This window comes from Lissotriton helveticus, chromosome 2_1 (assembly GCF_964261635.1).
Source record: "Lissotriton helveticus chromosome 2_1, aLisHel1.1, whole genome shotgun sequence".
Classification (NCBI taxonomy): domain Eukaryota; kingdom Metazoa; phylum Chordata; class Amphibia; order Caudata; family Salamandridae; genus Lissotriton; species Lissotriton helveticus.
The window spans coordinates 1,652,111,770-1,652,128,979 of NC_136059.1; the positions used below are offsets into that span (position 1 = coordinate 1,652,111,770).

The 17,210-nt window shown below is 42.0% G+C and overlaps 1 protein-coding gene across 1 annotated transcript in view; it reads left to right on the plus strand.

Annotated features, from left to right (window-relative positions):
* TBCK (TBC1 domain containing kinase) overlaps positions 1-17,210 on the plus strand; it is a 1,465,497-nt gene that overhangs the window by 127,231 nt on the left and 1,321,056 nt on the right. Inside the window, exon 2 of the mRNA XM_078676605.1 lies at positions 7,777-7,997. Coding sequence (XP_078532731.1) covers positions 7,793-7,997 — 205 coding nt within the window. The 5' untranslated portion in view covers positions 7,777-7,792. The remainder of the gene's footprint in view (positions 1-7,776; positions 7,998-17,210) is intronic.

The window sequence follows — 17,210 nt, forward strand, 5'->3', positions numbered from 1 at the left end:
TGCTTGTTGCTGCAGATACTGAGGAAATCTGTAAAGAAGCCACGTTGTCATTGTTGCGTCATTTGTGTGATTTGCATCACAAAGTGTCTCTCTCAAAATTGCAATATTGTCGACAAGAAGTGACCTACTTAGGTCATCTCTTATCGAAGGAGGGAAGGAAACTGACCCCAGAAAGAATTCAGGCAATAGCGAAATTGAGTGTGCCAAGAACACAGAGAGAAGTGCGTGCTTTCTTGGGCATTACATCATATTGCAGGCAATGGATACCAAATTTTTCGTTATTAGCCAAACCTTTGGTGGCATTAACGTGTAAAGATACACCCAATCCCATTCCTTGGTCTGAAGAGTGTCAGAAAAGTTTTTCTGAATTGCGCACAGCATTATGTTCGGCTCCTGTGTTGGGTACCCCCAACTACAGTAAGCCCTTTACATTGTATGTCCATGGGAAAGAGGGTTGTGCATTATCAGTGTTGACTCAGTTGTTTGGAGACAAGCAGCGTCCATGTGCATATTTTTCGTCGACTTTGGATCCGGTAGCTAAAGCATTGCCGAGTTGTTTAAGAGCAACAGCGGCAGCAGCTGTTTCTATTCGACAGTCTGCTGGTCTAGTGATGAATAATATGTTAGTCGTGATGGTTCCACATGCAGTGGACACGTTGTTGAACAGAACCTAGACACAGCACTTAACTAGTGCTCGATTGTCAGGTTACGAATTAACCTTGTTAGCAAGTCATGTGCACATAAAAAGATGCAACACACTCAACCTAGCTACGTTGTTACCAATTGTAGAGGAACTAGATGCTTCAGAACAGCATGATTGTTTTCTTAGAACAGAAGAAGAAAGAAAAGGGAGAATAGACCTCCAGGACACTCCTCTTGCAAATTGTGATGGTACATTATGGGTGGATGGTTCATGCTTCAAGCTCCCGAATGGTGATACGACTTTGCATATGCTGTCACGACTTTGCATACAATTGTTGAAGCTGCACGTATTCCACATAATTCAGCTCAAGCAGCAGAATTGATTGAACTCACGAGAGCATGTGTGTTGTCAAAAGGAATGAAAGTGACTGTCTATACCGACAGTCAGTATGCATTTGGTGTGGCTCACAGTTTTGGACGATTGTGGAAAGAACGTGAGTTCCTGACTTCGCATGGAGCTAAGATTCAGCATGGTCAGTTGGTGAATGAGCTTCTTGAATCACTGACCTTGCCTCTGCAAGTGGCGATTGTGAAATGTAGTGCTCACAAGAAGGTGACGATGTTGGTCGTGGAAATGCATTTGCTGACGAAATCGCGAAAGAAACTGCAAGGAATGTAATGAGCCGAATGTATGTTGCAGGCCCTGCAAGATGGGTTGGTGATGTTGGAATGTGTGAAGACACGATAGAGAGTGTGAAGTCTATTCAAGCTGAGGCTACATAGAAAGAGTTGAACATGTGGAGAGAAAGTACGGGTAAAATGAATGCAAATGGTTGTTGGGTTGAATTGTCAGAGCATCAGAGATGGTTGTTACCCGATGCGTATGTGCTTGCAGTGGTTACAATGGCTCATGGAATGGCTCATATCAGCGTGAAAGGGATTTGCAAGTTGTTGGCTCCAGTATGGCAAAATTCAGGAATTCCCAAGTGTGCAGAGAATGTGGTCCAGAATTGCATGGTGTGTCTGAAACACAATCCTGGTAGGGGAACCCCAACTCCAGCTGGTCATTTTGCACCTCCTACGTATCCGTTCGAGGTTTTGCAGCTAGATTTCATCCACATGGAGAGGTGCAACAATTTAAAATATGTACTCGTTGTTGTTTGTGCCTTTTCAAGATGGGTGGAAGCCTGTCCCCTAAAAGACAACACTGCCTTATCCACAGCTAAAGCCCTTGTGAAAGAGTTCTTCCCCAGGTTCGGAATGCCTAGAATGGTCTGGAGTGACAATGGAAGTGAATTTGTGGGTCGAGTGATGAAGAAAGTATGTGAAGGGCTAGGCATTCATCAGAAGTTTCACGCTGCAAATCACCCCCAATCAGCTGGACTAGTAGAATGTTATAATGGCACACTTAAGTTAAAACTAGCCAAAATTCAAGCGAGTTCTGGTCTTAAATGGCCTGACGCTCTACCCTTAGCACTCCTATACACCAGAATGACTGTGCATTCGCGAGTGGGACTTAGTCCATATGAAATTGTCTTTGGCCGCCCGGCCAACATATGGGGAGTGCCAAGGCCCACTAAGTTCAGTGAAATAGAACACCCTGTTTTGCTTGATTATTTGTACAAATTGACGGCTAAATTGCGTGTTTTACACCAACAGGTCCATGACACCCTGCCTCCGGTCTCTGAAACTCCAGGTCATCCGATCGACCCTGGATCTTGGATTCTCGTGAAGAATTTCCAGCGAACCAAGAACGACCAGCCAAGGTGGACCAGACCGCACCTCGTTCTTCTTTCCACAAGATCAGCTGTTCGAGTGGAGGGGAAGAAAAACTGGATCCACGGGATCCACTGCAAGCGGATCCCTCTGCCTCTGCCATATGACCGGTGGGTCCAGGAGGGTGTCGCCGACTCAGAGACTGAAACTGTGCCACGTTTTCTGCCTTTCAGTGATGCACGTGTAAAAGGAACACTTACTGAACAAGAGAGTGATAAAATTTTGCAACCAGCTGTATCACCGTCAATTCGATTGGACACTACAGAGCCTGAATTCCTGTTTCAGGACCAGACAGTACCTGGGAAAAAGCGCTATAATTTGAGGCCGAGACCTATGGACAAATAAATTCTTTTTTCCCTACTATTTTTGAAAAGTGCAGCTCTCCCATCTGAGAAACTTGCTTATTTTTGTTTTTCGAACCGCCATCCGGGTTCCGCTGCTAGGGCCGCGATTGCCCAAAGTCTTTGGGGTGCAGCTGACGACGTTAGGTCGACAGTTCTGGTTGGTCCAAGGGAGTTGCCCTAGACTGACAGAAGCATTCCTTAGCAGAAACAACCTCCCATCGCGGGCAGCACTTTAGAGAGGATGGAGTTTTTCGACATGGAGAGATCTGCCAAAACTGTGAACTTTAAAAACCGAATACGTAAAATAATGACAAAGAAAAGCTTTTTGATATTGTGCATTTTCATGTTATTCAGTGTGATGATATTTTTAATAAGTTATGTTTTATTCTCTTTTCGAGTAACATTTGCACCCACTACATCGCCTATACCTCCTCCTTCCACTGTTTCCTCACATTCTTTTCAATCCCTTCCTGAACACAAATCAGCTAGGAGATTAGAGTTTATTAATAACTCCTTTGTTCAGCTTTTGCACCAACACCAACTAGTAATGAACACTAACTGTTGGGTGTGTGGTCTTATGCCTCACACAACGGATAAAGGTATCCCTTATCTGGTCCTGCCTTTCAGCCACAATGGTTCTGTGTGGGCATACAGAACAATGTTCATCTATGCACATGAAGTCTACCCCCTACGTTCTGTGGAAGACAATCCTAAGAATAGTGCTCTAGTCAAGGGTATAGTAGACATGATTAAGGAAGATATTTCCTACGAGACTATCCCTAGAGATGAGACACTAGTATACATAGGATGGAACGTAACCAGATATGGAGCTACTCTGAGTGAGAAACAGCAAGCTAAGAGATCTTCCCCGATTTGGATTGTACCCCATCAGGGTCACCTGTGTCTGCAAGGTACTGGCAAGAATCCCAGAGCTCACCTAGGGAAAAGCATCTGCACTGAAACATATGTTTTTGCATCTCAGACTTCCCCTCCGTTCTTAGCAGCTAAGGGTACCCGTTTCATCTGCCATGAAAGAGCCTATACATGGTTGCCCCCTGACTTTTCGGGCACATGTTTTGTTTCGTTCCTGCTGCCTCCCACCTACACAGCGGTGGCAGATTACCACAAGACAAGGATAGTTAGAGATGTCTTCAGCGAAGAAGACACTGCAGGACAAGAATTTGGGGACTTCGGAAAGGGTTTTCTGCCGTTCTGGGGACCCATGGTTAACAGCAGGAACATAAGGCAATTGACAAGGGTGGTTGAGTCCACCGTAATTGAAACTGCTGGTGCCCTTAGTAACTTGACTGCTGAGCTCCAGTCGGATCGTCTTATGACCCTTCAGAACAGGGTCGCATTAGATGTCATACTTGCAGACCGAGGTGGGGTATGTAGATTGATCCAATCGAGTTGCTGTGTTTTCATTCCAGATAACACTCCAACAGTGTACCAGGCCATCTCTAAACTGCATAAGATTTCCGAATCTATTCATGTGGATAAAGGAGATTGGTCTTTAATGGGATGGTTCTGGGAACTGATATCCACCTGGGGATGGAAAATTCTGATGGTCATTGGGATGGTCTTAACCATTCTTTTCCTGTTCTGTCTGTGCGTGCAGTGTGCTCCTGCAATATGTGGCCTCTGTGCTACATCATGTGTAAGGAAACCTGTATCAAGAGACGAGCTAAGTACTAGAATGATGTTACAGCAACATCTCAATGACTTTAGGAATATAGACCTGGACTCAGATTAGCATGAGATTAGGTTAAATTGCCTATGTAAGGGCAAAAGGAGGGTTTGTAGTTCTGAAAATTCTGGACTCGTGAATAAAACTTTGTCGTAGCATGACGATTTTTATATCAAAAGACCGAAAATGGCTAGTACACTATGTACAGGCATTTTCGTCATATTCGAGTGACGATTTCACCTCGAAATCGTCATTTTCGTCTTGAACCCTTGGCTTCCATTTTGTGTACGGCAGCCATTTTGTGGGTTGCCCTGACATAGGCTTATAATACAGCTAAATTCGATATCAAAGGACACGTACACCTTGATTGACTTTTCTCTGACCTGGGCAAGCTGAAACCTTTGCCTCAGGCCGAACCTGTTTGGTCAGTTCCTCTCCCAGTGGCCGAACAAGATAGCATCAAGGCACAACAGGCCATAAACCCTTTTCATCGCACACACACCCCGCCGAATCTTGCTCACACCTGTCCCTGCTCTTTTCTCTCTCACTTGCTTTATGATGGGGAGGTGCCCGTTTTTATTGGGGGTCCACCGGTATCTGATGGAAATGCTGGGCCTTGCCGGGTAATTTGTTGTGGGCTGGACAAACTAAATGTGGGCTTGTCATCATGACTCTGCTTTTTCTTTGTAAAGGGAACATGTGAATGGTATACTAAAATTCGAAGAATGTTTGCCTAAAGCACAATATTTTGTATAAAAAGAGAAGCCTGGCTTTGTAAGATTGAGCAGTCTCCTGAGAATATACATCCCGTGTTGTTGTACTTCTAGGACCTGTTACTTGGTTTCAGCCAATAAAATCGATCCTTGACTTCACCTAGAAGACTCTGAGTTTCTGTGGTCTAAATCAGGAAAGTACTCGGTCTTTGGGTGTGTACCCTGACACCACTGGGTTACCGGTTCGGTACCGGTTCTGAAAAACCCAGTACCTCACACCAGCCGTTAACAGTCAGGATGACAGTTGACAGCTGATCACTAAACTGACTGGAACTGTTTACGCTCCAACCTGTGTAGGAGCTAGTGTTGGCTTATTCAATTAAAGAACTCTCTTCAACTAATCTAATGCATCTGGAGTTCTTAACATGTGCCTACCCACCCAATTTTTTTTTTTAATTAATGTGTGTCCTTGTGTAACGTAACCGGTGCTCATGTAAAGCGCTCCAGTACCTTCGGGTCGAGTGCGCGCTATATAAATCTGCAAAAAACACACAAACCTAAAAGCCAATGGTTGGCAATGGGATGCTTTCTGAATGCCCAAAAGAAATGGTTAGCAAGACAACAGCTGTCAGGTAGGCTTCGACCTAAAAGATTATGCCCACTCACTAGTGCGTTCGGTGAAGGAATATTACAGCCTTCCATTTCGTTAAGTTGTCCCGGAGTTTCCTTTTAGCGCCTTCGTTTTCTAGTACTGAGTGCATACATCTGTACAACATTACATGAGTCAATAAGTACTAGTTAACGCCAGTTTGGGAAGAAAGAAGAATGGCTCCCAACATGGGCATCTCTATCATACGATCGCACTCTAGTATTTTTGCGTCTCACCAACTGCAGACGTTGGACTACACCTTCAACGTGACGTTGCGACGTAGCATTTGTGCCAGTGACGTCACACGTACACCGTTGGACGGACGTCGAAGCGCGAGGAGCGGTGAGGACGCTGGCTAGGCATCGCGCTGGTAACAGCTGAATGTCGGTCATCGGTAGTCAGACGACCGTCACCGGACCGTGTGTGAGACCCGGTAGTGACCGGCTGAGCTTGCTGTCAACCTGGATCGTCACGGAATGCCTCGCGTCTATATTGGACGCCTCAGCTACCAGGCCCGAGAGCGCGATGTCGAGCGCTTCTTTGAAGGTTATGGCAAGATTGTGGAGGTGGATCTAAAAAACGGGTGAGTATGCAAGTGAGAGGAGCAAGAGGCTTATCGGAGTACTACTGCGCCATCAATGTGAGGTACTGGTTGGGTGGATTGGGCCTGCGGAAGGCGCATGCGTTTGTAGCCCGCGGGATAATGGCGCACATGTGCAATGGTCTCTGGCATTTACGCGAGTCGCGTCCTGGTGTGCTCGTGCTCCAACAGTTCCCACCGGCGGAGTTTGTACCCTCTTGATGGCTCTTAGCATATACAACGCTTTTGAGAAGTTTCTTCGCTGCACCTTTCGTGCCTGCCGTATCTGCTGATTCCCGACTGTGCGCATGCTTAGTTTAGGTATTCAGCTGTATGCACCCGCGCTACCTTTGGGAAAAAACGCCTGTAAGTGATCCCTGTATGCACTGTGTCCTTTCGGTGATTTTGCGGGTCTTCGTTATATTGCGCACTGTTCAATTGCTTCCATCAGTCCTTGGAGTCACAAAGTGATGCAGAGCCATATCTGCATTCCCACAGCAACTGTTTAAGTGGTTGAAACTGCTCACTACTACCGTGTGTGTGCGCGCCTGCGTGTGTGTGTGCGGGCGTGTGTGTGTGTGTGTGCATGCGTGAGTGTGGCTGTGTGTGTGTGTGTGCGCGCTCGTGATTTAGAGAGGCGGGCTTGCTGGGAATGTAGGATAGGAGATGTGCGCGTCCACGAGGTGAAATCGCCGAGGGAAAGCGCGCACCCATCCCCTGTGCTACATTCCCGGCAAGTCGACAACAATAGGTCTTTCGCTGGATGCAGCGCTTCACGCTGCTAACACCAGCGAGACCTAAAAAGGATGGTTTCTGGTTACAGATCCTATTTTCTTCATATTTTCATGAGTAGATGAGGGGGGTAGAAATACCTGGGAAGAAAGTGAGTCTATCATCCGAGTTCTCTGATGGCTAAATCTCAAGAAACTGACATCGCATTCACGAGGATAATAGGTATTGTCAGGAGCAAAATGTGCAGCTTGATTTTGCTCAGAACTCGTGTGCTGTTAGGCATGCCAATTTTAGGTCTTCATTTTAGTCTGCTTGGTGCCTACAGATACCCATACCGTAACAGAACTTTTTCATGTAATCAAATGTTTTTTCAAAATGGATTCTTTTCTGAACAAATAATTTCCAAAGTGGATTGCATGGAAGTCATACTGGTACATAACCTATCAACTAATAAAAAAGGAACATTTTGTAAATGATTTACAATTAAGAAATGGTAGAGAATTGGTTTTTCTCAATTTCTCCCTTTGTTGACGTTTTATGGTTTAGACTTCATGAAAGCTGCATCCTTTCCATTTTGTTTAACATTTTCATTTAGATTGAAATTCTAAGAGTACTGAAAAAAGTGTTCCTTTATTTGTTTTTCCCCCAACCAGAAAGTTTAAAAGGAAGATGCCTGAAGCCATGTTTCCCTTGAAGGATGCTGAGATGGGAGCCTTCACCTTCTTTGCCTCAGCGCTGCCGCATGACGTTTGTGGAAGCAATGGCCTTCCACTGACACCAAACTCCATCAAGATTCTGGGGAGGTTTCAGATCCTGAAAACTATAACTCACCCCAGACTTTGCCAGTATGTCGACATCTCCAGGGGAAAGCATGGTGAGCTCCTTTTTCCATCAACTTGCACATGCACAATTTGTTTTACAACGTAGTTTTTTGATGTTACGTTCTGATGAAACCACTATAATAAAATCATACTTAGCATACAATGGAATAGAGCTCTGAGTTTGAGATTTTGTAAATGTACGTGTAAGCCTGAAAGTGCCACAGACTGCGACAACGCTGTAAGTAGAGACTGCAAAATGGAGCAATAAAACCTCTGACCTTAAAATACATGTGCTTTGGAGAAAAATGTTGTCTTTACTAACTGGAAAATGAGAATTAAATCAACAGTGGTTCTGCAGACAAGCATTGGGCTCCTCTTGAGTCATGGCCCTACAAGAACATAGAAAAACAAAGCAAAGCTTGTCCTTTTGACTTGAGCATGTTTGAAGCTTTTATTTGCTAGACCTGTGCACAGTTTATCCCTATCAGAATAAGGCTTTGGGACTAGCTTGAGATTAGTCACCTGTCCTCCAAGTGTCACAAGGTAAAAATGTTTACATTTCTATTTCTACTACATTTTCTATTGTCAGAATTGTACCAGATATTGAAGTTGACTAATTCTTTTAGAATGACATATACATCTATCCATCCATACTAATATTATAAAGAGAGAGCCCAAACCTTTGAGGCGGGTAACCTCAGTAACCACAGCACTAATCACAACACCCAATACAGCGTTGGAAAGGGCAGTTGCAGCAGAAAGACAGAGGCTATGCAGACGGATAAAAAAAGTATTAAAAAAATTGCAAAAAACTACATCATCCAGAAGGCCGAGGGCCAAAATAACATCAAACAGGAAATTATGTAATAATGTGACTTACTATATTGAGACTGAGAGCCTGGAGCCAAATTGATCGTGAACAAGGGATATGCTATCCCGAAACGCGTAGATTTGTGCCTGCCTGCTTGAGAAATTCCATGCTGTGAGGATTAAATAAAAAAAGCACATAAGTGAAGACAAACACATGTTCGTCTCGTTTTTCTCCCAGCTGGGGGAATTGGTTGTGGATTTAAATGCGGCGTGGTTCTGCCACGGGGATTTACAAACCGGCGAGAGAACCCTGCAAATTCTGGCGAAAAGGAACCGAGGGGTGTGTGTATGTATGTGTATATATATATATATATATATCACATCACAGTGGGGATAAGCAGGAGGATCACCAGATTTTTATTCCATAACATGATACTCCGTTAGGCGAATGCATTTCGGCATCTCATATGCCTTCGTCAGCGCCAAGAGTCTTTGTGGGCAGGTTCACAGGTGACATCGTGCTTTTAAAATGACAGCCCCAAGATGATTAGTTCTGGTCCGCTCCACCCACAGGAACAGTGTCCTTTACCTCCAATAGCAGTGCACTTGATGTTCGTGGACCACCATTCCCAAACCTTTGAGGCGGGTAATCTCAGTAACGACAGCACCAATCACAACACCAAATACAGCATTGGAAAGGGCAGTTGCAGCAGAAGGACATAGGCTATGCAGACGGCCACCATATACATTTAAAAGGTAAAAGAACCATGCCAGCAAAGTAGTTCCTTGTGGGCGTGTCTGCGTTCTGCTGTTGGCGTGTGCTGGGGGCGTGACAAACGCTGGGGGCGTGTGGTACGTTCCGCCCTTCATGCCATGTGAGTCGTAATTGCGCCGCATCAAGGGGCACGTTGGGGTCGTGACACGCTGGGGCCGTGACAAGTGTTGTGGGCGTGTGTCCGCGCTGTGGCCGTGTTTCCGCCCTTCCTGCCATGTGAAGCGCCAATTACGCAATTGCGCCGCATCAAGGGGTACGCTGGGGGCATGACAAACGCTGGGGGCGTGTGCTATGTTCCGCACTTCATGCCATCTGGGTCGTACATTAATCAGATCGTCTGCTGTGGCCGTGTGCTGGGGGCGTCACAAAGCATTCACCTCGAAGCGTGGTAAGTAACCATTCGCAAGACTCCCTTGGGGACTGCCCGTTGTTTCACACATACTGGGGGTGCCGAATGCAGTGTGTGCCTTGGCCTGGTTGCGTCTGAAAGGGCCGAACGCAGTGTGTGGCTTGGCCTGGGTGCGTCTAAAAAGCACTTGGGACCGAAGAGCGTCGGTGTGGGTCATAAAAAAATAAGAACAGCGGGAAACAATCATTCAAGACTCACACAATTCTAATTGTTAGACGGTCGCCGCTGGCCCTCAAGCGGGGGCACACGCGACTGAGCGTGTCTCCGGGGACAATTACTGCAGCCTCTTTTGCGCGCTGTTACTGAACTATCACATTAAACCAAATTACACGCGCCTGCTAACATCAGCCAGGGCTGTAGCCGGGCTCAGGCGGTGGATCACTACACTAATTACATGCGCCTGCTAACATGAACCAGAGCTGCAGCTGGGCCTCAAGCGGGGGGACACGCGCCTGCTAACATCAACCAGGGCTGCAGCTGGGCCTCAAGCGGAGGAACACGCGAATGACCATATCTGAATACACGCATTCTATTTCATACCCGGACAACGTCGAGACGGGCTGCTAGTTATTACATACATAGGTAGAAAAGACACTGCATTTCTGTATGCTCAATAATAAGTTTGATTACCTTCTCCTTTGTGTGTCTTCAAAATAATTGCACGTCTTTGACTGTATCAGATTCTGATGGATGTCCTTCCTAAAAAGACATCTCTTCTGAAAAAACACTTACACCCTACATGTTCAAATGTCACCTCTGGCATCTGCACTTGATACTAAATAGTAACAACAGTACATTTCAGAACCCTGCCTAATGTAGCAAAATGATCTAAAGAACACATAGCCCAACTTTTTCCTGGGGATATTTAAGTCAACTCTGGATACATTTCTGCCCTTTGTAATTACATACTCTAAGAACAAACCACACCCCCTGACCCCCAATACATTTGCTCAACACATTTGTCTCTACCCATCCACCAAAACCCTACCTTAATCTTTCTTTACATTGGATTTATACCAATGTGTGCTTCATGCCCTAAAGTCAGAACATTCTGAACTTTCTGCTTTAATCTGTCTGGTACTGCTAATATTCTCAATCTCTGAACCACTCCATCTCCAATGTCAGTTCACCTGCACCATTCCAAACTGAAACAGAACAAGATGGCTGCCTCTCTTCTGGATTCCCAAACCCAGGGGACAATATGCTGGATGATGTAACTTGGACCAAAAAATGTGAATTCCCAAGTTAGATACAGATAGAACTGTACTCACCTGGAGCAGGCTGGTGTGCATGTATCTCTGGTGGAACCCAGGCACAGTGCAGATACTGAGGTTTGTTGCCTGGAGTTTTTCCTTTTCCTTTGATAGACCTTAGACCCTCTTTGGGGCCAACATGGTGATCTTGGGACTGTCCTTAGTCAAATTACTGTGTTATGATTGAATTCACCATTACACCAGAGTATGTTAATAAGGGTTTATTAACCTAGTAGCAATCCAAATGCTTGCACGCTGGTGACAGGAAAACAAGAGGTTGTAGTTCTGCCAACGAGTAATTTGGCTTAAACGTTCTATAATCTCATATTACTAGTAAATGAACATATTATAAGTTGCATCATAAAGTTTGCATGGTAACATGTTAACTCTTAAGGTACACACAAGTTTGTTGTGAAACACTCGATATACAGAGAAATGAACATTACACAATATATACATATATACAACGTCTCCCTTTCGTAAAAGAAAATGGATTTAATAAAATACTACTTAATCTTCAAACCTCTTAGGCTCTTTTGAGAACCTGCCTGATGAGGTAGAGGCACCCTCATTAACGGCTTCTAACAAATTATGTTTGACAAATGTGAAATTGGGTCTGGGTATATTTATTTCTTCTCCTGAGTTTTTACTTCCTTGACCTAGTTTGTTATCCTAAGTACTGCAATTTTCCGTTGTGTTACTATCCTTATCAGTATTATCGCTAGCAAAACACATATTACCACTGGTACACGGAGGAGTATCTTCAGAACTAGTAACCTTTTACCTTGAATTTTGTAAATAATAACCTTGATTTTTGTAAATAATAACCTTGAATTTTGTAAATAATAACCTTGAATTTTGTAAAGCCACAACTACCTCCGAAGTGGTTTCCCAGCGCTGGGGGCCCTCGGGAAGATTAAGCGAGCTATTGCCCAGAGTCACATGGTGCTGGGCTGACCTGCCGCCGGCACCGGGGATTGAACCGTAAGCCCCGTGGTCCGGAGTCAGGCACCCTGGCCGCTATCAATTCGTTTCAGCAAGAGATTCATAATCAGGGTTTTTAAAATTTCATTTTGCCCTGGCTTAAGTTTCACGACCTGACTCTTATTCCACCAACCTTTATCTTTAGGATTTACAGCTCCTTTAGAAACCTCATCCACACAATAAGGAAAAGTGAATGTTGATTCTTCTTTTTGAACTTTAAAAGGTTTTTTACTATAACCCAGTCCCTTTTATTAAAGATGTTATTTTTTGCTCTATGACGCTCATTGTTATAGCACTTGGCTAAAAGTTGTTTGTCCACAATTCTCTGGTGAATCTTGAGTTTGTTATCATCAATTTTCTTGCAGTATTTTGAATCTTTATACAGCATTCCGAATTTAGGCATATGCTTGGTATTGGCTTTTCCACACCTCATCAAAAAGAAGGGCGTGAAAACTGTTACTTCATTTACGGTGTTATTGTAACTATTTACTTTGTCTTATAAAAAATTCACATACAGGAAGTTGTGATGCAATATCTAAATGGACTTCTTCTTTCAGAAATCTGTTAACACTTTCTACCTGACCATTAGATTTTGGAAAATATAGGGGTGTTTTCTCTTGTTTTATTCCCAAGGCTTTTAAAAATTACATTTAGTCCTTTCATGTAAGACCATTTGTGTGCCATTGTCAGATACTAAAATATCAGGTAATCCCACAATTGCAAAAATTCTATTTTAAAAATCTGACATAATCAATGTTAATATTATGTAGAAATTCATACTAGAGCCACTTACTGTAGTAATCTGTTACTACAACTAGAAATATTTATTTGCTCTCCAAAAATGTTAAAAAGAATTGAAAAATCAATGGCAATTTTAGACTAAGATACCTCTGGAATTACAACCATTTGCATTTAATTTTTTCAGGTTTTCCAATTCTTGTCTGCTTTTACACATTGTGCACGTAAATCCAGATATAAATTCACTTCTGTATCCATACCTGGCCCCCAGTAATAACTTTGCGAAAGGTTTTAGTTGCAGTGGAACCAGGATGTCCCTTGTGTGCTAAATCAATTCATGTTTTCCTTAACTGATGAGGTGGAATAAACAAATAATTTTTTCAATAACTAACCATTTTCTATTGTTAACTCCTCAGACACTTGGTGAAAACTCTTTACATTTTTATCTATATTTCTTATAGTTGGCCATTTAACTGTCATGTAATCCATAACATTTTGTAATATTTTGTCCTCTTCCTACGTTTGAAACCATTCATTTTCAGAAAAAGTACCCTCACAAAGTGAGATTGCTTCGATAGGTGCCACAACGCACTCAGTATCTTCTAAACTACCGGTAGCACGATCAGACACAGGAAGCCTGGACAAGCAGTCGGCGCGGCAATTTAGCCGTCCAGATATATGTTTTATCTGAAAATGTAATTCCTGCAGCTTTGCCATTAATAAATCAAAATATTTGACCCAAAGATACATTTTCAAGTTTTCAACCGCCCATACACAGTCTAAGGATTCTGTTTCGATAGTGCTGTAGAACAATTTTGCATTCCTCGACTTTCTGGACATGAATGCAACTGTGTATTCCTGCCCTCCTTTTTTGTGTGAATATTGATTCTATGCCAACAGCACTAGTGTCAACAGTGACAATATTTATTCCCTCAGAATAATAAGGATGTAAAGCATGTGCTGTTACAATAGCTATTTTGGTAGATTTCAATTCTTGTAACAATACAAAATAATTCGGGAGTCACCCTTTATGGCAAAAAGGGAATGAGTTTATAGTCAACAAAAAAATAAAAGATTTTCCCTTTTCCTGGTTGTGGATTATAGATCGGATTGCAATATACAGCCCTTCTATCACTGCGTTTAATGGGCAGCTGGGGGGTATGATCAGGTTTGGGGGGTATGATCAGGTTTAAAGCGCACCACACAGTAACAAATTTACAGGGGAACTAATCAGTATGGATCATGTTTCTTTCTTACTTAAACATGCATAGTTATAACAAAATTCAGGAATATATGAGTGGTAAGACAAGAGGTAATGCTCAAATAATAGAGGTTAGGTTGATTTAAGCCAGTATATTGATTTATCACAAAATTGATATTATACATTTTATTCACATTTCATAAAAACAAAATATCATCCATTTTATACAAAGGTATAGTCATAAAACATTTTCTATTAAAAATAATAATTAAAAGCAAAAGCACAATAGATTTAAATGCTACATCTTGTTCAACTCCCCACTCAAACTTTTCTCCTGTTCTCAATAATTTTCGCATTTGTTTTACCTTGTCAGCATCACCAAAAATAAAGCATGAATAATATTCACTCAAGCCCATAAATGACTTGAGTGTTTCCTTGTCGTTTGGTGTAGGTGCCTCTGTTATTGCCCTTACAAATCTTCTTTGGGCTTTATAACTTCAGGAGTAAGCTTGTGGCCTAAAAAGTCAATCTCACTTTTCAAAAATTAGCATTTTTCCTTTGAAACGGTCATAACTCTATTTTTTTAATTGCAAGAACTGTATTTAAAATGCCATTATATTCCTGTATAGTACTACCATGTACCAGTATATCATCTTGAAATTTCTCAACCCCTTTAAAATCTTTAAAAATTACATCCATCAATTTCTGAAAGATGCTTGCAGCTGAAGCGAGCCCAAATGGTAATCCTACATATCTAAATGCTCCAAAAGGAGTTACAAAAGTAGCGTAGTCACGTGATTCAATGGATAACTTAACTGATAGGCTGACTTGACATCGATTAATGAATAAAATCTTGATCCAGCTACCATCTTCTGGATTTTGGGCAGGGGGTGACAGTCCACAACAATATATTTTTTCAATGATCTCAAGTCAGCACACAACCTAATATCGCCGATAGTGGAAACCCATTTTGAGGAATTTGTGGCTTCTATTACTCCTTCTTTACATAACTTGTCTAATAACGGCTTCACTCAATTCCTTACTGAAAGTGGAACTAGTCTTACCTTGTGTTCTACAGGAATTACATTGTTTTTTAGGTTAACAACATGCTCAAAAGCCTTTAAGAAACCAATACGATTTTCTAAAACTGCTTGGTTGTCAGATAATACACAATCCAAACCTAACTGTTCTTTTATTTCAGACACATAAGATACTGGAATTTCACCTAGCACAAAAGGTTCTGATGACCTGGTTTTAAAATAATCCCCAGTCTACCTAAATCCTTCCAGCCAACAATGTTCCTTCCTCTTTCTGCTACATACATTTTTGTTTTATTAGATCTTCCTTTAAATTTTAATGTATCCTCAAAATATCCCAGCATTTCTATGTCAAATTCTCCAAATGCCTTTGGATTTAGGTCTGTAGTTTGTAATTTAATATGCAATCAAAACTCAAAATATGTTTTGTCAGACAAGATAGTTATAGGTGAACCTGAATCCGCCATTATCTTTGACTCTACAGATCCTATTTCTACTATACCTAATGGTGCTTTCATCCCACCAGTAGACTCATCAACTCATCAACTGTTGAAACTATATTTGAACACATTTCTTCATCAAATTCTCCCACATTGCTAACTCTTAACTCTTGGATAAGTAGTGCCTTTAACGTTTTTGCATACTGATGCAAAACCACCATACTTCTGGCATTTTATACATTTCTTACCAACAGCAGAGCATCCTTGAAAGTCTGCATTGTGACTCCATGAACCACACCTGTAAGAAACAAAACATTTTGAATGTATACCCTTACCAACTCTAAGATTTTTGGGCAGATCTGTTATCACTCTTCTTTTTCTCCTGTAATGAAAAATCATTAGTAGACTGTGTACATTCAGATCTTAAACGTTTAGATGAAATAAGGGATATTTTGATTCCTTTTGCAATGTAGGGTTTTTGCATGCCAACAGTCTTTCTTGTAGCTTCTTTGAGTGACAATACAAATGTATCCTATGGATATATATCTGTCCACCATCTCATTGCATTCACATTTAGTTGTTAATACTCTGAGACGTGCAATGTACTCCTCTACAGTTTCATTATCCAGTTGTTTGCACATACTAAATCTCTGCCTCCCAACCATAACGTTTAGTTCTTCAGAAACCTTCTTATATCCATTGCTTCACCTTTTCCTGGTTCTCATCCAATGAAATGAATTGTCTTGGTGCATTCTCATACCAGGCAAACTATCAAAAGTTTCCTGACCAGCAGTGCCTAATAAACTAAACTTAATCGCTTTTTTTCTTTCTGCATCATAAGCTTTCCTGTCTATTGCTACCAAATAATTTTCGAATGCTCTATGCCAGTTTTTCCATCTCATTGGAGGTTTTCCTGGTTCACTTAAAAATTCAGTTGTCTGACATATATTACTGCTTTGAGCCATGTTAATATTTTTTTTACATAAGCAGTCTCTCAACTCTAGAAAAATAAAGTGATGTATTTTTATGTGCTTTGAATTATTCATTTTCCGATTTTAAGTACAGCTATAAACATTGTTTTTTAAATATTTCAAGTCAATATCGTTGAAGACTGATTCAATATTTGCTCACCGGTTTAATCTTATCTTAAGAATCTGTTGCACAAAATGCCATTTAGAAACGAGCTCCAAACACAAGCGTTTTCACAGTGAGTTTTCAGTCACAATAGTTATCCTTTTAAAAAAATAAATAAATAATTGAGTCACATTACGTAACATATTACACTTGATGCTCGTCTTTCGGGTGTCACGTGATGATGATGTCTAACTTTCTCGCACAACAAACATGGAGATTCAGAAGCTCACAGCGATCTGCTTAGAAGATTCCAAGCGGCACAAGCTTGCTGTGCGTCACCGATAATGACAGGTATTTCAAAATGCAATGGTTGTTAGAATCCCCCAGTGCACTTATATAAATATTTTAAAATGAGTACATCCGTACTTATTTAAAGTTTTAAAACGAACCTTCCCGTCTTGTTCAGGCTTCGGAATGTTGCTTGACGTGGTATCCGGCTTACTCACTATAATTTTCAGAAATCAGCTCTGCTGCAGGCCTTCTAC